General features: G+C 55.0%; 1 protein-coding gene across 1 annotated transcript in view; it reads left to right on the plus strand.

Annotated features, from left to right (window-relative positions):
* The first annotated feature begins 8089 nt into the window (after positions 1–8089).
* LTBP2 (latent transforming growth factor beta binding protein 2) overlaps positions 8090–17085 on the plus strand; it is a 101215-nt gene continuing 92219 nt past the window's right edge. The window contains exons 1-2 of the mRNA XM_059182810.1: positions 8090–8870; positions 15468–15538. Of these exons, the coding sequence (XP_059038793.1) occupies positions 8377–8870; positions 15468–15538 (565 nt within the window). The 5' untranslated portion in view covers positions 8090–8376. The remainder of the gene's footprint in view (positions 8871–15467; positions 15539–17085) is intronic.

Here is a 17085-nt window from a genome sequence, read left to right on the forward strand (position 1 = left end):
AGGAAATCGTGTTTCCAAAAGGCTCAGTCACTTTAACCAGGACACAAAGCTGGTAAATGACAGCATAGAGCAGAGCTCCAAAGCCCCAGGTATTTCCCACCGCTGACGACTGGCAGCTGTGGCCTACTCATGCAGGGTGGAGTGGGGTACACTGAGAGTTACAGGCCTCCAGGGGAGGGAGCTGGCTTTCTAGACTCGGGGTGGGGTGGGGCTTCTGGGAAGTCTTCTTGGAAGCAGTGGCCTCTGGGATAGGAGTTGAAGGACAGGTAGGCGGGGCGGAAGAATATTCTAGGTGAAGGAAATGGCGTGGCCCAAAGTATTTGGGTGAGGAGACATGGGAGAGTCAACTGGGGGCGGACTTCTGAGCAAGTAGGACTGTGCTGAATACCCGCAGACACGAGGGGACATAGAAGAGACAAGCTCGTGTGCCAGGCCTAGTGAGAAGTTTGGGACTTGATTGGTGGGGCCCTGGGGAATCATTGAGGGCTGTTGAGCAGGTGAGAGGCCTGATTAGAATTCTGCTGTCAGAAAATGCCCGGGGAGTTGTTTCCAAGTCTGTGTCTTCCCCGTTTCCTCAGGCAGGGTGGGGAGGAGAGTGGCAGAGCTGAGGAGGGCGGGGGACACCACCGTCTTCAGGGGATGACCTGAGGAATGAGAAGACAGTGGGCAGTGGCCAGACCTTCATGCCTGGATGTGAGGGGCAGAGAGGAGGAGGAGGAGCTGGAGACGCCTTTCCTTCCTCCCTTGGCCATCAGCCTTCTCCGGCCTGAGGTCTGGTCTGGTGAGGCAGAGCCCAGAGCATGCCTTTGCTGTCTGTGTGAGTTCCTGAGCAGTGAGATCTTTAATTTCTGTCTGCTGAGCCCCGATGGGCGAGGGGCCAGCCTGTGTTACAACCTCCTGGAGGCCCCTGGGCCAAGGCACTCAGACCAGAGTGGACGGAAACAAGGAGTGAGTCATGCAGGCAGGCTGGGGCCCCTTGGGATCTGGCTGCCCCTCCTCTCCCACTCCCCAGCCGGGTGTCTGGGCCTTGTCTTGAAAAGCTTTAAGGTCCAGGCCTGTCCCCAAGGGCTTGGGGTCCTAGAGACTAGAGTATTGGGGCCACCAGGGAAAACCTCATGGGGTGTCTCCATTCTCAGCATATGATCCAGGGGACAACGGAGTCAAGAGGTGATGGCAGAAGATGTTACCCCCTTGCTTTGTCCTGATGAAGAAAGCAAGGAAGGCTGCTTACTGGCCTCCGGGGAAAGAGCGGATTCTGGAAATCACCCTGTAGCAGCTTCTGTTCTCTGTTTCCACAACTCCTCTCCTTTGGGGTATGAGGGCTGCCACTGCATCCCAGTGGGGAACCAACATGGGAACAGGCCGGGAGACCCCGGTGATAGCCTTGTCCTCAAAGTCCAGCACAGCCATTCCAGAATCCTGGAGAGGTTGGCACAGTCCTTTGGCCCACAGGACTTTTCTCCCTGGAGATTTTGAACAGGTAATATAAGATGAGATTCCTCCCCATCCAATTCCCACCCCCCACCCCTGCCCGGTGGAGCACTCGAAGCCCCTGTGATCTTATCAGACCGAATTAAAAAGGAGGAGGCTTTCCAGGCTGCTCTCATTGTTTTCCTGCTCAGGTCTTCAGAGAGTCTGCTATGTCTCATCCCCCAGGAATTCTAGAAGATTCCACTCAAGGCAGAGGCTGAAGGAATTTATGCAGGTAAGGAGAAAATATCCGAGCTTTAGCTAAATGCACAGAGCTTGCAGATAGATCAGCCCACTCTTGTATCAGAGACTAGAAATGAAGAGAAACAGAGTACAGCCTACTATTTTGAAGAACTGCATTTTCACATCATTGCAGGGCATCCTGGAACAAGAGCAGTGTGCTGCAGCAGAAGCAGCAGGGGGCTGGGGGCCCTTCAGACTTTCTGGCTGACTTCTGGCTCGACTCCTAGCTGTCTGACCTTGAGCAAGAATCTTCCCCTCTGGGTTTGTGAAATGGGAATTACAACGTCTACCACGCAGGGGCACACAGGTGTTCTATTTAGGGCACTTTCTTTTCCAAAGAGAAAAGCTGAGGGTTGAGATGAGCCTTCCTTTAGCAGTTGAAACCGATTTGATGTAGGGGAAGCTTGATTTCCTAGCTTGATTTCCTTCCTTCTCCTCCATGGGAGGGAATCAGATTCACTGAGACTCCCCGTGATGACTTTGATCTGCCCTTGTCCTGCCCTTGACCCATAATGCATACCTGGCTGGAAACAGACCTGAGGAGTGGGGATGTGCTTGGTGGGGTCTCTCTTGTGACAGGGGTCCAAGTGGCCATCAGCAACCCCCCACCACCACCACACACACCACACACAGCCAGGAATGTTTCCAGTTCCCAGGGAACTGCACCCTGTGGTACGTTTCCAGAGCGATGCTCCTCTGGAGGCTGGAGCCTGACAAACAAGGAATGAAACCTAGCGTGGCCACTTACCAACTCTGTGACGGTGGGTAAGCTGTTTTGCCTCTCTGAGCCTTCATTTCATCATGTGCTAATGAAATAGGAGGGCTTCCTTCCTAAGATCACTGCGAGAAGTAAATGAGAAAATGTCTGGGAAGAGTACCACGCCTGGTGCATTTTAAGCACTCAGGAAATACCGGCTGGCAGATAGAGTAGCAGTAATTGCCGCCACCCCACCGCCCCCCGTGACACACACACACAGGTTAGCCGGGCTGGTTATCTCATTCTCCCTGAAGGTGGAGGTGGCCAGAAGAGCATCTTTGTCTCCATTTTCAGATGACAAAATAGCTGAGAGCTGAGCCCGGTGCACAGAAGGCAGAAGCATTCGCGCCCACCTGGAGAAGATGGCACCGGCCGACCAAGGCGGGGTGGGTGGCCGTGAGCTCTGAGGGAGGCCAGGCCACCACGGTGTCTGAGGTAGAAGGGTCTTGGCAGCCCCCGTGGGCCCTGAAGGCCTCATGCAGGAGCAAGCTGGAGCCTCTCGGTACAGCCCCCACCTTCCGAACTGGAGGCTGCGGTGATGCAGCGCCGAAGTCCCAGCTCTGCCTAGGGTCTGCGTGGGGACATCTGAGCCCGAGCTGCTCCAGCCTGGAAGGCCAGGGGCCCAGTCAGCCTTCCTTCGGCTGTTCTGCCCACTGATTAACCAGGAAATGTGTTATTTGTTCTGAACAGGGGAACAAGCTCTCCTGGGGAGAGGAATTCAGGGCTGGAGGTCCAGTCACTTCCAAGGAAGAAAAATGCCTGGAATTCTGTTGGAAGTCTGGGTCTCAGCAAAGGGAACAGAAATTCATCCCTTGTGGTTGGTCCTTATTTACCAACTTAGTTTAAGTTCTGGTAGCCACGTGGCTGCGAGTATTATGCCAACAAGACATGGGAGAGTGAACAGGCTGCGCTGGGTGTCCAGCAGCTCTCCAGCCCCTTGTGTGGTGCATGTGTCCCAGCAAACCTTTCCTGCAGGAATCCTTTTTTTTTTTTTAATTTTTTTAGATTTTATTTATTTATTTGAGAGACAGAGATCACAAATAGGCAGAAAGAGGGGGAAGCAGGCTCCCTGCTAAGCAGAGAGCCCCATGTGGGACTCGATCCTAGGACCCCGGGATCATGACTTGAACTGAAGGCAGAGAGGTTTAACCCACTGAGCCACCCAGCCCATCTCCCCCCCCCCCCCCCCCCCAGGAATCCTTTATCAGTTCCTTCCGTCTCTCTCTGCAGGGCTTTCCAGAGATGATTTCCTTCCCTGGACCCCAAGAGATGGGTGAGTTGGCTGGGCAGCATTCTCTGCCTCACTGGGGAGGAAGCTGGGATCAGGGGTGAGGACGTGACACATGGTGAGTCAGGGGTCAGGCTGGACACAGTTCGCCCCCCTTCTAGTACCAGGCAAGAAGGGTAAAGGAGGACAGAAGGTTCTGGTAACTCCATATCACCAGGGAGTTTGACTGTGGGCTTGCAGGCAGGGAAGAGGGCATTGGGAATGTACAGTGGAGGGTCTCAGGTGGTGCCAGGAGCAGAGGGGCCGGGAAAGATACCCCTTCAGCTATGAGGAGGGCTGCTGGGGCACAGGCCTGGGGCGAAAACAACATGTCGGACGCTGACAAGCTTGGGCTTGGGTGGCAAATGGTCTAAGCTTGCATCCTGCATCCGTTACTTACCAACAAGCCAGGAGCCATTCCCAGCCTCAGTTTCCTCCTTTGTCCGTGTAGAAATCATAATGCCTCCTTTATTTCGTTAAATGAGCCAATTTATGTAACATGCTTAGCACCATGCTTGGACCATCGGAGGCTGCATAAGTTTTGGCAGCTATAGAAAAGAAAAACAAACAAAAAGCTCAAGTGTTTATGGGATTGGAGATTCAAAATTGCTGCAGCAACAGGTCCCAACAGTTACAAGGGAGGGAGTGATGGGCGGTAAGTGGGAGCCGGGGCGGGAGGATGGCACCAGGGTGGGGCAGAAGGAGAGTCCTCAGAGGAGATCAGCCGGGCTGCAGCCCCTGGAGAGCAGGGTGGGAATTTCCAAGGACCACTTGTACTCACGGAGGAGTGGGCGGGGCGCCTAGTGGTGAGGGAAGTGTGTCTGCATGAGGGTTTTGGCCCAGGCCAGCGGTGAGAGGCTGAATGGGCGGCAGCCTTCCAGAAGTGCAGACGGAGGAGACGGAGCAGTAATAATGACTTGGACACATGGGAGGAAAAAATAGCTCAGGGACGAAGATGACGCCAAGGTTTCTGGCCTTGGGAGGCTCCTGGGGCTCAGAGGTGAGCACTGAGGGATGAAGACAGCAGCTCCTGAAGGGATGGGGCAGGTAGTGGGAAGAGGAAGGGGGCACCCATGCTGAAGGGTAGGGTGGGTAACAGGGCAAGGGGGTGAGTGTGGAGCTGAGGTTTTCCCAAAGCCAGGAAGGTGCAGTGTCTCAGGGAGAGAACTGAACATTCTGGAAACTCACATGGCATTCATCTCAAAAATACAAGGCGCAAGATTCGAGGAGATCCTTCAGACCAGCCTTGGAGGCAGCAAGCACATGAACTTGGATCAGTAACTACCACCAGAAACTCAGTATTTCTTTCTTAAAGTGGGTCTAATGATACCAGCCCTTTTTACGTGATGGAGTCATGCTGCCATCCATTTACTTAGTCAACCGTGGCACACATATTTTTTGGTTGTCTGTTAGAGTCAAGCACTGTCCTAGGTTCTGGGGAAACTCTGGTGAGCCAGGCAGACAAGACATCTATTCCTTTGGAGCTATTGTCATGGCTGGGGAAGTCAGACATGATTTTATAGGTTGTTGAACAGGATTCTTCTGTGATCTTTGAATTTCTGCTGAGGCTGCAGAGAGTAGAACAATAAGGACTGAATATTCTCACATTCCAAAGAGAAGTACTAGACACCTTCCTAAAGGCAGAACTGGTTCAACCACACTTGCGCCACATCCCCGGATTCCAGTCTATACATGAAAGGGATCGAAGGAAGTTGTTGAGGTAGGGAACTGTTACATGAGTAGGCAAGGCTGAGATTCCCCCCGAGGCCACTCCTCAGCGCAAACCAAGCCCCAAAAGAACCAGTCATTGCACTTGGGGGCTTCCAAGAAGAGGAGACTAGCATGACTCCCCGTAACTCTCCCTCCCTGGATGCTGTCTGAGTTGCTGGAAGTTGCAAGCATCCCCCGTGCCCCCAAGGCACAGCAAGAAACTTCTAAGGAGAACCCAACACGAGTCTTTAGGAATTGAGGGTTCGCACAACTGAAGAGGCTTGTGTGCACTCCCTGTCTGGAGAACTCGGACTGTGGATCCTGGCTGGAGTGGCTTCTACGGCAGAGTGAGGAGCAGCTAAGTCACCAGGGGTTTGCCATGGGGGGTGGGGGGCGGCAGTCCCATGAGAAGTGGGAAATATAGGAGTCTGCAAGAGGCTGGCCATCGCAGGGTGGAGGTCCCACAGGGAGACTCCCAAGAGCCCACAGATGTGCCCGTGAAAGAACAAGCACTTGGCACCTGCCAGCCAAGGGCACCTGTCACGTAGGGTTTTGCCACTGGTCCTCTAACACGTCTCCCCTGACCCTGACATGGGGGAGCCACAGCAGAGAAGGGAGGTTAGAAAAACAGACCATGCAAGGGGCGCCTAGGTGGCTCAGTCAGTTGAGTGTCCACCTCTTGATTTTTGGCTCAGGTCACGATCTCAGGATCATGAGATCCAGCCCGGTGCCAGTCTCTGTGCTCAGCGGGAAGTCTGCTGGAGATTCTCTCCCTCCCCCTCTGCTCTCTCTTTCTCTCTCTCTCAAATAAACAAGTAAATCTTAAAAAACAAAACCAGACCGTGTCTACTCCCCACCATAGGATCTTGGGCCAGGGGCTAGGCCCAGGGAGGGTGGGGGGTAAGGAGTATTAAATTGGATGGAAGCTTGATTAAACTGGCTGAGGTTTTGATTTGGACAGGACCAGACTTTTTAGTGCCTGAAAGTCAGCCTTAATTATGGAAGAGACTGTTCTTGTGGTGGTAGGGATGGGCAAGCCAAGGACTCCACTTGAGATGTCATTAAAGGTGGAGTAGGGAAATTCACCATACCATGGTTGAAGGCACTGAGGGGAAAGAAACATAGCTCTGTCCTCATAGCCCCTCTCCAAGTTCAGCCCATTCCCTAAGTCAGTTATACAGGTAAATAAATAAAGAAGATACTTTCAACTGGCATTAGAGCAAGGAGGGTGAAATGGTGTGATGTGGTACACAGGGGTGGGCTGCTTTAGATGGGAGGCTCGGGGATGGCCACTCCAGGAGGTGGGTGATATTTGAGTTGAGAGAGGAAACCATGAAGAGCCAATTCTGTAACACATCTTGGAGAGAAGTGTTCTGATGAGAGGACAGTGGGCATAAGTGTGGCTTGTTCAAGGGGCAGAGAGGAGGCTGCAAGAGGCGAAACAGATGAGAGAGAAGGCCACTCTGTTGGCTCGTTGAAATCAGAGGTCACAGGTCAACACCAGGTATTAGCGGTGCCCATCCTTTGGCAGCGTAGGAGGTCACTCTTCCTTTCTAGGAAACAGTAGGCAGTGGAAATGCACTGGGGACATCATGCTGGCCAGGCCCTCAGGCTTGAGGGCAGGGGGTCATGGTGTGAATGATGAGCTCATTGTTGGAGGCAGTCAGATGGGTAGCAGTCAGCCATCTTGTCTTGCACCCCAGCCCCCTCGCTGACGGTATAAGGTGTGAGCACGCACCGGGTCAATCAGAGCCTCATCGAATCCCTGCCCCCTCCTGTGGGACATTTCCGAGGGAGCCCCGGGGAACAGGCTTCTGAGCCCGAAGCAGGAGGCCATCATTTCATTCCCTTTTTGGACACACGCCGTTTCCTGGTGTGACCTTACTCAAGATCCTCGTGTCTACACGACACGTGATCCTCTGTTACAAAGATGGTATCTCTTCCAGGATCCGCCATCGCCGCCCCAGGCCTCTCTCGGACCCTGACGCAGCCGGAAAAGGAGTAAGATCTAGGAGCGCAGGCGGCGGGCGGCGGCTGCAAGGTGGCGGAGGACGCAACATGCTCCACTAGAGGGCGCGCGCCCCCCGGCGACCTTCCAAGCTCACGCACCCTGGGGCGGCGAGGGGGAGGCGAGCTCCCCGCGCTGCCCCCGCCCCACGGCCGGCGCTCCCCAGCGCGAGCCGACCCCAGAGCGGGCGCCCCTAGTGGCCGGGGCGGGAAGCGAAGGAGTCGGGCGCGGTCCTTGGGGCCCGGCTCTGTCTTCCCAATCTTAGTACCTCTCCTGGCCTCCTTGAGACCTTCGAGGCTGCAGCCTTGGTCACGCAACCGGGAATTTGTCCCAGAGGCTAAGGGCAGGAGATAAGCCCGGGGCAGGTCAGCAGTTCGAGCTTAACCAGGATGAGAGACAGGTGACCAGGTGCCCCCGTCCCAGCGGGCACCGTCTCCCCTGCCAGCCGTCGGGTCCGCCCTGAGCTGCCCCCAGCTCCTCACGGGTTAACCCCCCTTCGCCGCCCGCTCGCTTCCCGGTGCCAAAGTGGGTGTTGCTGGAATTTCTCTCTCCCTCTCCCGTAATGAGGGGGCTGAGCTGTCCCTCCGAGGAGGGGGCATGGTGTAGATAAAAGAGACGAAAAAACAGGGGGAGGTTTCCAAAAATAAAAGCGTCCGGCTCCCCTTCAGAAGGCTGCAGAGACGGGAGAAGGCGCGAAGGTGCAGCGGCGGTGCGCGCCCGGCTGGAGACCAGCGGACGCCAGACTCGGGGCGCGCAGCCCGGCGACTGCTCACACCGCCCAGCCCTCGCCCCGGGAAGGCTGACTGGGAGCCCCTAGACTGGGAGAAGCGGGCCGCCGGCCGGGGAGCAGAGCGCGACCGCCGCAAGCTCCAGGGGTCGTTCTCCCACCCCGCTCGCGGCTCTCCAATCGCCCCCGGCGCCATGAGGCCCCCGACCACCCACCGCTGCCCCGGGCGCGCCCTACAGAACCCCTGCGCGGGCTTCCTGGCCCTCACCCTGGCTCTCTTCGTGGGCATGGGCCATGCTCAGAGGGACCCGGTGGGAAGATACGAGTTGGCTGGCAGGGACGCGAACCGGCTGCGGCGCCCCGGGGGCAGTCACCCTGCAGCGACTGCAGCCAAGGTGTACAGTCTGTTCCGAGAGCAGGACGCGCCAGTCCCGGGCTTGCCGCCCACGGAGCGGGCCCAACCCGGCTGGGGGAGCCCCCGGAGGCCCGCGGACGCTCTGACTAGGAGGCCGCCCCGCGCGCAGCAGCCGCGGCGAGCCCAGCCACCTGCGCAGACCTGGAGAAGCAGTCCCTCGGGCCAGCAGCAGCCCGCAGCCCGCGCCCGGGCCGCCCCGGCTCTCCCGCGCCTGGGAACCCTCCAGCGGCCCGGGGCTGCGCCCCCAACCCCTCCTCGAGGGCGGCTTACGGGGTGAGCACTGCAGAGAAAAGCCTGGGGGTCGGGGCGGGGTGGGGAGTGCGGAGGGAGCGAGGGCGGGTCTCCATGTGTTCATTAGTGGAGGGATGTGCAGGCGAGAGGAGAGGGCCCCGGGCTCGTGCCTTTGGTTCCTCCGGGACCAAGGCGGCCTCAGGACTGCAAGGAAAAGCACCGGGGTCCCCAAGCTGAGGCTCCGAGATATGACCCACTTTTCAAAGAGTTGAGGGCAAAGAGAAACACCATCCTCACCCTTTCGTACCAGCTCGCCGAGACCTGACGTTAGATCTTTTCCCAAGGCGCCGTGCTTTGGGCTGCCCTCCGCTAACCCGCGCCCGCAGACTCCCGCCCGCAGCGCTGCGGGGATCCGAGAGGGAGCCCCGAGGGGGCAGCGGGGTGGGCTTTCCTGTCGCCTGAGGCCCCCAAAGTGTTGAACGGGCTCAGAGCGCAGGTAGGTGGACGTCGAGGCTCCAGAGTGCCAAGGCAGATGCATCTCCGGGAAGGGGGCTGGCCGCGAATCCTGAACTTGGCTACAAGTACACGAGCTGGGACTCAGGTCGGGCTGGGCCCGCGCGAGGCTGCTCCTGGGAGGGGGCATGGGCCGGAAGCCCGCTCGCGCTGTAGCTGTGGCACAGTGGGTCCGTAGGAGAGTGGGTCTGTGTGTGCGCCTGTGCAGCTAGGTGTCAGCGCGACTCGCGCGATCTGCAGGGGGACTGTCCCCCAGCCCGGCGATTTGCTTCCCCCCACCCAGCACCCCTGCTGCCCGCTGGGGGCGCCCTTGCAGCGTCGGGAAGCTCAGATACAACCCCGTACCCAGTCCGGGATCCCCATGGCTGAAGGGCACTTGGCCTTGTCTGGGTATGCCATGTGTCTCCAGAATGGCGGGCAAAGGGAGCCCGGCGCAGTGCGCGGCTGGAGGAGGGCAGGATGGGAAAGGCTGGGAAGGGCTCTGGCAGCCCTTTATGGCCTGGGCTCAATTTACCAGTTGATTTTAGTCCCAGTGCACATCAAGGACCCCAGTACCCTCAGCTCTACCCTGGAGGACGGTGCACCTGGTGGCCTTCTGCTCCAGGTTTTCCGTGGGTGCCGAACTCTTCCTGTTTCCTCAGGAGTGCCTCCCTTCATTCAGATCTCTGCTCAGACAGGTCTGCTGGGACTACTTCTGCCCTATCCTCTCTCCCTTCACACGCTCTACCTGTCTGTATTTCTGGTCTGGTCTCCCAGCCCACACCAATGTCAATTCTACAAAAACAGAGGCTTTGTTTTGTGTATTGTTGTGTTACTAGTGCCTAGAACAGTGCCTGCATACAGTCGATACTCCTTAAGTATCCTTTAAGCAAGTGAATGAACTCCCTGCTGCCCCAGGAAGACCCCGCTTAAAGCAGGCAGAGAGCAGACCCAGGCGCTGCCAAGCTGCTTACACACAGGATCAGTCAACAGGTGTTAATGGGCCACGGGCTGTGTTTCAGTTTTTTCCTTTCCTGACATGTGCAAGTGAATGCGTGCTTCCTAAGAGCAAGTGTGCAGAACCTGGGACAGGGAATGGGGGTTCAGAGACAGAGGCATTGTTCCTGCCAAGAGAGCAGCTCCATAACTTAAAATGGAGTTGGGGAGATGAACAGATGTGTACCGGCGAACGTGCTTACTAGTAATGGCAGCTTCCTATTAAGCATAAGGAAATGGGACAGTTATGGCTGAGGAGCTGGAGCCCCTTGGGCTCGATGGGCAGTATGTGGGGAAGCAAGAGGAAGCAAGTGGAGGGACTTGGGTCCCAGGCGCAGCACTGCCCAAGGATGAGGGCTTCTCGTTGTTGACACTGGCCTAGGGGCAGGATGGCAGCCTGGTGTAGCGAAGCCATTGGCGTGAGGCTGGAGGCATAGGTTGGGCAGATTGTGGAGGAGCTTACAGCATAGGCATTTAGGTGTAAGCTGGGGGAAGGTAGAATAGTGGAGGCTGGGAGTGGAAGGGTGCACTATTAGAAGTTGTAAAATGAGGCGGGGATGTGCAAAGCAGATTGTTACCACAATAAAGCTGGTATGTGTGCACAGGGGTATAAGGACAAAGGCTGGGTGCCACCCCTAGGCACCTGTCATACACAGGTACACACATCGAAATCACATGTTTGGCTCCTCCCGCAGATTCTTTTCTGCAGCTTTGGTTAAGGGTGGGTTCCTCTGGCAGTCCACGCAACCACTCCAAGTGAGCCGAGTAGAGTCTTGTCCATCTGCTTTCTCTACGCAGGCCCATTCTGGCTAATGGCTTCTGGCCAGGCGGACCTCTCTGGCAATTGCCTAGTGGGCTGCTCAGGGCCAAGGGCCAAGTGCCACCTGCTGGTGAAGCTTGGAACTGCAGCACTACTATAAGCGATTGTTCATTCATTCAACAAATATTTGAAAAGCCTCCTGTATGCCAGGGACTTTGCTGGACCATGGAGATACAGCAGAGGTGAACACAGCCAGTGTCCTCACAGAACTTGCATGTAGTGCGGATTTACTGCACACAACGAATATTTATTAAGCATGGGTCAGGCACAGTGCTGGTGTGTGGGATACGTAGTAACCATAGCCGACACAGATCCGGCACTAATGGAATTTATGGTCCACAGGGGAGTTTTAAAGCCATTGTTTCACAGTATTCAGTCTTTCTTGAACTAACCTCACAGCCTAATACTTTCATATTTTCCTTGATCTTTTCCCTCTTGTTCTATTATTTTTTAAAAAATTTATACACTTGGGGCACCTGGGTGGCTCAGTGGGTTAAGCCTCTGCCTTCGGCTCAGGTCATGATCCCAGGGTCCTGGGATCGAGCCCCACATCGGGCTTTCTGCTCTGCAGGTAGCCTGCTTCCTCCTCTCTCTCTGCCTCTCTGCCTACTTGTGATCTCTGTCAGATAAATAAAGAAAAAATCTTAAAAAAAAAATTTATACACTTGTAAAAATAGCAGGATTTCGTATTTTATCTATTTTAAAGTATTTTATATTATGAGGTTTTATACAAACATATAAAAAAGTATTGGAAATAATATAACTAACAATCCAGAATTCTTCAAACCTTAATATTTTGGCATATTTTGCTTTTGATTTTTTTAGTTGAAAATCCCTCCATAAAGTTGCCTCTCTCTTCCCAGAGTTAACCGCTACCCTGAATTTACTCATCATTCCAAAGCATGTTTTTACACTATGACTACAGATGCATGCCTCCATAAAATACACAATATTGCTTTGCATATTTTAAACTCAGATAAGTGATACCATACTCTGTCATCCTCCTACAATTTGCTTTCTCCCTCCTCATTAGATTTTTGAGTTTAGCCACGTTAATATAATCAGCCCACATTTATTCATTTTAACTGTGGTATAGTATGCCACTGTCTGAATATACCACAGTTTATCTACCCTCCTGTTTTTGAACATTTAGATGATTTACTTTTTTTGTTGTTTGCTATTGCAAACAGTGCTTGACTCCTTTTTATACAGAAATAAATTCATTTTTCAAGGATACTTTGTATCACTATCATAGTTGAAAATAATACCACTTGTCATAAAAAAGAAGGTAATTGTAGGAAAATTGAAATAAAAAGAAAATGTTGTCAAATTCTAGTCAGACACCCCTATCTTAGGAAGCTCAACGGTGTGGTGTATTCTTCCTCTGGAAAAGGGAGACTGGCATGTGTTGGGAGAAGGTCCTGGCATGGCGACCCAACCTCAGACAGATTTTTTTTTTTGACTGATCTAATCAGGCTAGAAAGATCACTGAAAAGGGGATTGCTTTCTCACCATGTGACTCACAGTGCTGAATGCTGTGGTTGTGGAAACCTAAAACCCCATTTCCTAGCCTGGGTGTGGCTCATCCATTATTTGGGAAACAGTGGATTAAGTGAAACAAAGTAGTATTAAATGTATACCACGTGTCAGGCATTGTGTTAGACACAAAGAGGGGTAAAAAAGAATTCTTAAGATAGTCAGGATGGGGACACATAGGACCAGTAACCTGGGACTGTTGGGACTAATGATTGCAGTGGATGGGGGATGGGGAAGGCAGAGGATAGATCAGGGGAGGTTTTCACAAAGGAGGTCACATTGGCTCTGGAAGTCTTGGAGTACACAAAGAATTTCAATCTGCAAAGAGAGGAAAGGCATTCTAGGCAGAGAGCAGTTTAAGCAAAGGCATCAAAATGTGTCCCTATGGGGTGCCTTTGCAGGACAACACATTCTGTAGCCTTGGAGGGTCATAGCCTTGGTTGTGGAAGGTTATAGAGACAGGGACAGGGGAATGGGGCAGTTGGACAGCACAGGCAGGTGGGGGCCTGGCCAGCTTCATAGAGGCCAATGGAGGACAGTTAGGAGCGGCCATTAACAAAGGGCCAGTATGATCATATCCGAGGTGGGCCAGCAGCTCTTCCAGGCTGTCCAACCCAAGGGCTGGACAGTGATGCTGGCTCCCGAGCAGATGTTTGCTGAGAGGAGTCACCTGGAAGGTTGGGCTCGTATGGTCTCATGGTGGTATGTTCCACGGAGTCAGAACCATCGAGTCGGATATGTCCCAGCTAGTCAGTTTCACTTGCTCTCTCTAGCTAGCCAGAGCCCGCTGAATGGTCATCGCCCAGCTGAATGGTCATCTTCCACTTCCTGGTCCTCTGCAAAAGATTCTAATATTGGCCTTGAAAGAACTCTCCTGAATCCCTCTCGAGGGCTCTTCCAGCCCCAGCCTGGCCGCCTTTGATTACAACCAGGTTCCCGAGACCCCTGAGAGCTCTACCACTGGCAGGCGGGAGGCCAGCTGCCACCTCCTCTAGTCAGCTACAAAGCTGTCCCGAGGGCATCTGGGGTGACAGCTGGCTCAGGCGGCCTCTTTGGGCTGGGCTCCACGCCATGACCTTCCAGCCAATTGGGCCCCTCTGTCTGTGCTTTCTGGGAGCTAACAGACCCTAGTTCTTAGAAAACTCCCAGGTATGAAGTCTGTTTCCTTTTGAAGACCTCCTAAGTCTCTAAGAGGACTTGTTACCACCACAAGGGGTAGTGACTTACAGAGGTGTGGGTAGTATACACACACCTTCCTCTAGTGTGCATACACAGAAAGCCCAGCTATGAGGACCAGCCCCTTCCTCAGAACCTGGTGACTTGGGCCCTGATCGTGAGGATGCTGTCACAGAGCCAGGAAGCCTCGGAAGGCAGCGGGCCAGAGAGGCTTTGAGGTGGCTGGTGGTGGCCCAGCTTTTGGCTGGGAGGACATTCCGGGAGCTCCCTGGGAGGCAGCTCCCCACAACTTTGGGCCACAGGGCTAGAAATGGGCTTCAGCTTTTCCAAGCTACAGGAATTTATTTTGAATGTTTTGTAAGGCTTCAAAAACCACACAAGTTTTGGGGTCCACTTAAATGTCAAATAAACTCGTAAACAAGACCAGATGCTCACTCTTTGGTCTATAGGGGTCAGAGGAGTGGCCCCTTCTCTGCACGCTGATCTTCCAGCTCATTCTCTGCTGCCCACTCAGCCTGATTCAGTGAGTGCTCCGTAGACAATTTCTGGTGGTAATAGTGGGGTCCACACAGCCAGGGCCAGGCCCGGGCCCTCAGAAGCCTTCCCTGGGGCGGACCCTTTTAGAGAAGTCACCCAGGTCCAGGCATGTGGGTCTCTAGTTGGAAAGCTGGGGCTGGCAAAAGCTGCTGGTGTTACAGGGGCCTCACAACACACCTGAAAACAAAGTCTGGGTGAGTTGGGCGAGTACCCCAGCAGTTCCTACCAACCAGTGTCTCCTGTGGGGCCCATAGTGCCAGCACCAGGGAGCAAGCTGGAGAAGGGCTGTCCCCATAAAGTAAATTCCATTCGCCTGCCCAGAGTGTGCTCCCTGTGCACAGCTTAACCCAAGTCCCCAGTTTCATCCTCCTGCCGGCCCATCACCTGAAGCCCCTCTTAAATAGAAATTCTCCAACCCCAGCTCCCTCTGTCTCCCCTGCCCCACGCACCAGCCTGCCCAAGTTCAAGGCTCCTCCCGTGGACATCTGTGGGCAGGTGACACACATGCGCGTTTTCCAGCTTCCCTTCGAGAGTCAGTGTTTGTGGGGCAAAGGCCCACCGTGTGTATTTTTTTGGTGAGGGGCAGAGTAGGGATGGAGCATGACTTAGAGATGAGACAACTCAGGTTCGGACCCGGCTTTGGCACTACTCATTGTCGAGCCTCGGCCGGTCACTGAACCTCTCTGAACTTGCTTTTTTCATCACCTGCGTCATCACTGTCATTAATCGGCCCAGGGAGTGCCTTCTTTGTGTTATGTATTCTCTCTCTCTCTCCCTCTCTCTCTCTCATTTAATCATGACAGCAGCCCAGCCAGGCAGGTGTTAATTCCCCGCATCATACTGATGGAGGGAGTGAGGTTGCGCTAGATCACGCAGAAAATGGCCATCAGGACTCAGTGTGAGATCTGCGGGATTGCAAAGTTCTTGCCCCGGGGGCCACACGGACGCCCTAGAGCAGGTCTGGCCAGCATGGCAGTGTTCCCCGTGGCCCCGCCCATAGAGGGTGGCACCGTCCCAAGGGGCTCTCGGAATAGGACCTCTCTGAGCACCCTTGTGATGACCCACTTTTGCTGACCCCACAGGAGGAATGTCTGCGGGGGACAGTGCTGCCCGGGTTGGACGACAGCGAACAGCACCAACCACTGTATCAAACGTGAGTGCCTCTGCCCCATCCACCCTTTTCTGCCCCGCTCCCTCGAGAATGGCCAGTTCCAGGGACTTCGGAACCTGGAGCAAAGGTGTCTTCCTCGTCTGCCTCTCCAGAATGGAGGCAATGGGTGGTGGAAGAGAGAAATTTAAAAGGCCTCCAGATGAAAACGACTTTCAGACAAAATTCCCCACTCGTGTTTTCAAAGCTTCCTGCATTCTCGTGCTGCTGCCCCACTGTGTTGCTGCCCCGCTCGCCCTGGCCATGGGGGCCCTTGGGCGCACACGCACCCTTGTGATCTGCAGCACAGACCTGACCCCGGAACCTCGATTCTAGGGGCAGCATTCACGTCGCGTGCTGTGGGAACGCCCCCCCTGCCCTGGCTCCCGGCCCTGCCAGTCCTGGCCTCCATCAGGCCTCCTGCCGGCACGAGGCTCTCAGAGGAGGCTCCAGTCCCATGTCTGGAGCAGTCTTCCTCCCTCCTGGCTGGCCCCGATGAGAGCAAAGGGAGAGTCGTTATCGTAGCTCTGTAGAAGGCAAGGAGTGAGGCAGGAAGAGCCTAGACCTCCAAGCTCAAGCCTCTGTTCAGCGTACAGAGGTGTGCCGGCAAGAGCCAAGGCCTCCAAAGCCTCACTTGTGCCAGGTACACTTTACAGGGCCCGAGGGGCAGCGATGACCACTATCCATTGGGCAAAGAAAGAAACTGAGGCACAGGCGGGTCACTTGTTCAAGGTCATGTGGGCTGGAAATGGCAGGTTTTGAACTCAGGTAACCTGACTCCAGGGTCCCTCTTCTTAATCATTAGCCCCTGCGGCCAGATAGCTCATCTGACCTGCTCTTCCCAGCTCTCACTTTCCACACCTGGGAGCCGGGACGGCCGCCCCGGCTAGCTCACAGCTGACGTCGGCTCTGTGCCCACCGCTGTGTTGAGCTCCTCACATACGTTACCCTCATCGAGGCTCTCAATAACCCTGTGGAGTGGGCATTTAGTGACCATTCCCACGTACAGATGAGGAAGCAGAGTCTTGGGTTGACTGGGACCCGCGGCCAAGGAAACGCTCTTCCGAGGCCTGGAGCCGGGGCTCGATCCAGGCAGTTTGACTTCGGAGCCTCACATTCTTCTCTGTGGGGGTTTGTTCCCTCCCAACCCCAGCTGAGAGTGGGGCTTTCTAGACTTTGGAGTCCTCACAGGTGAAATCAGGTATTGGATCTCTCTCCACACCCCAGGCTCCTCTGGAGGCCTTGTCAGCTGCCCAGGCCCTTATGGCTGGCCCAGGAGCCCCACCTGACTGCCCCCTGCCACTACCTTCTGCCAGGCCCTAAGCCTGGCTGAAAGGACTCAGTCTCACCAGAGCCCCTTCCTGCCCAGCGACAAGCCCCAGGCCCTATTCAGTGTGTGGGCTTCGCGGCTACTGGCCTGGGTCTACGACAAGGCCGGCAGTGTTCGCAGCCCTGAGGCAGGCCCTCGGCTCTGATTCTGAGGCCTCCCGAGAGGGGGTGGGATGGGGATGCTTCTGTTTCTGTGGAGATGGAGAAGCTCGCTCACCCAGCTC

This window comes from Mustela lutreola, chromosome 7 (genome assembly GCF_030435805.1).
Source record: "Mustela lutreola isolate mMusLut2 chromosome 7, mMusLut2.pri, whole genome shotgun sequence".
Classification (NCBI taxonomy): Eukaryota; Metazoa; Chordata; class Mammalia; order Carnivora; family Mustelidae; genus Mustela; species Mustela lutreola.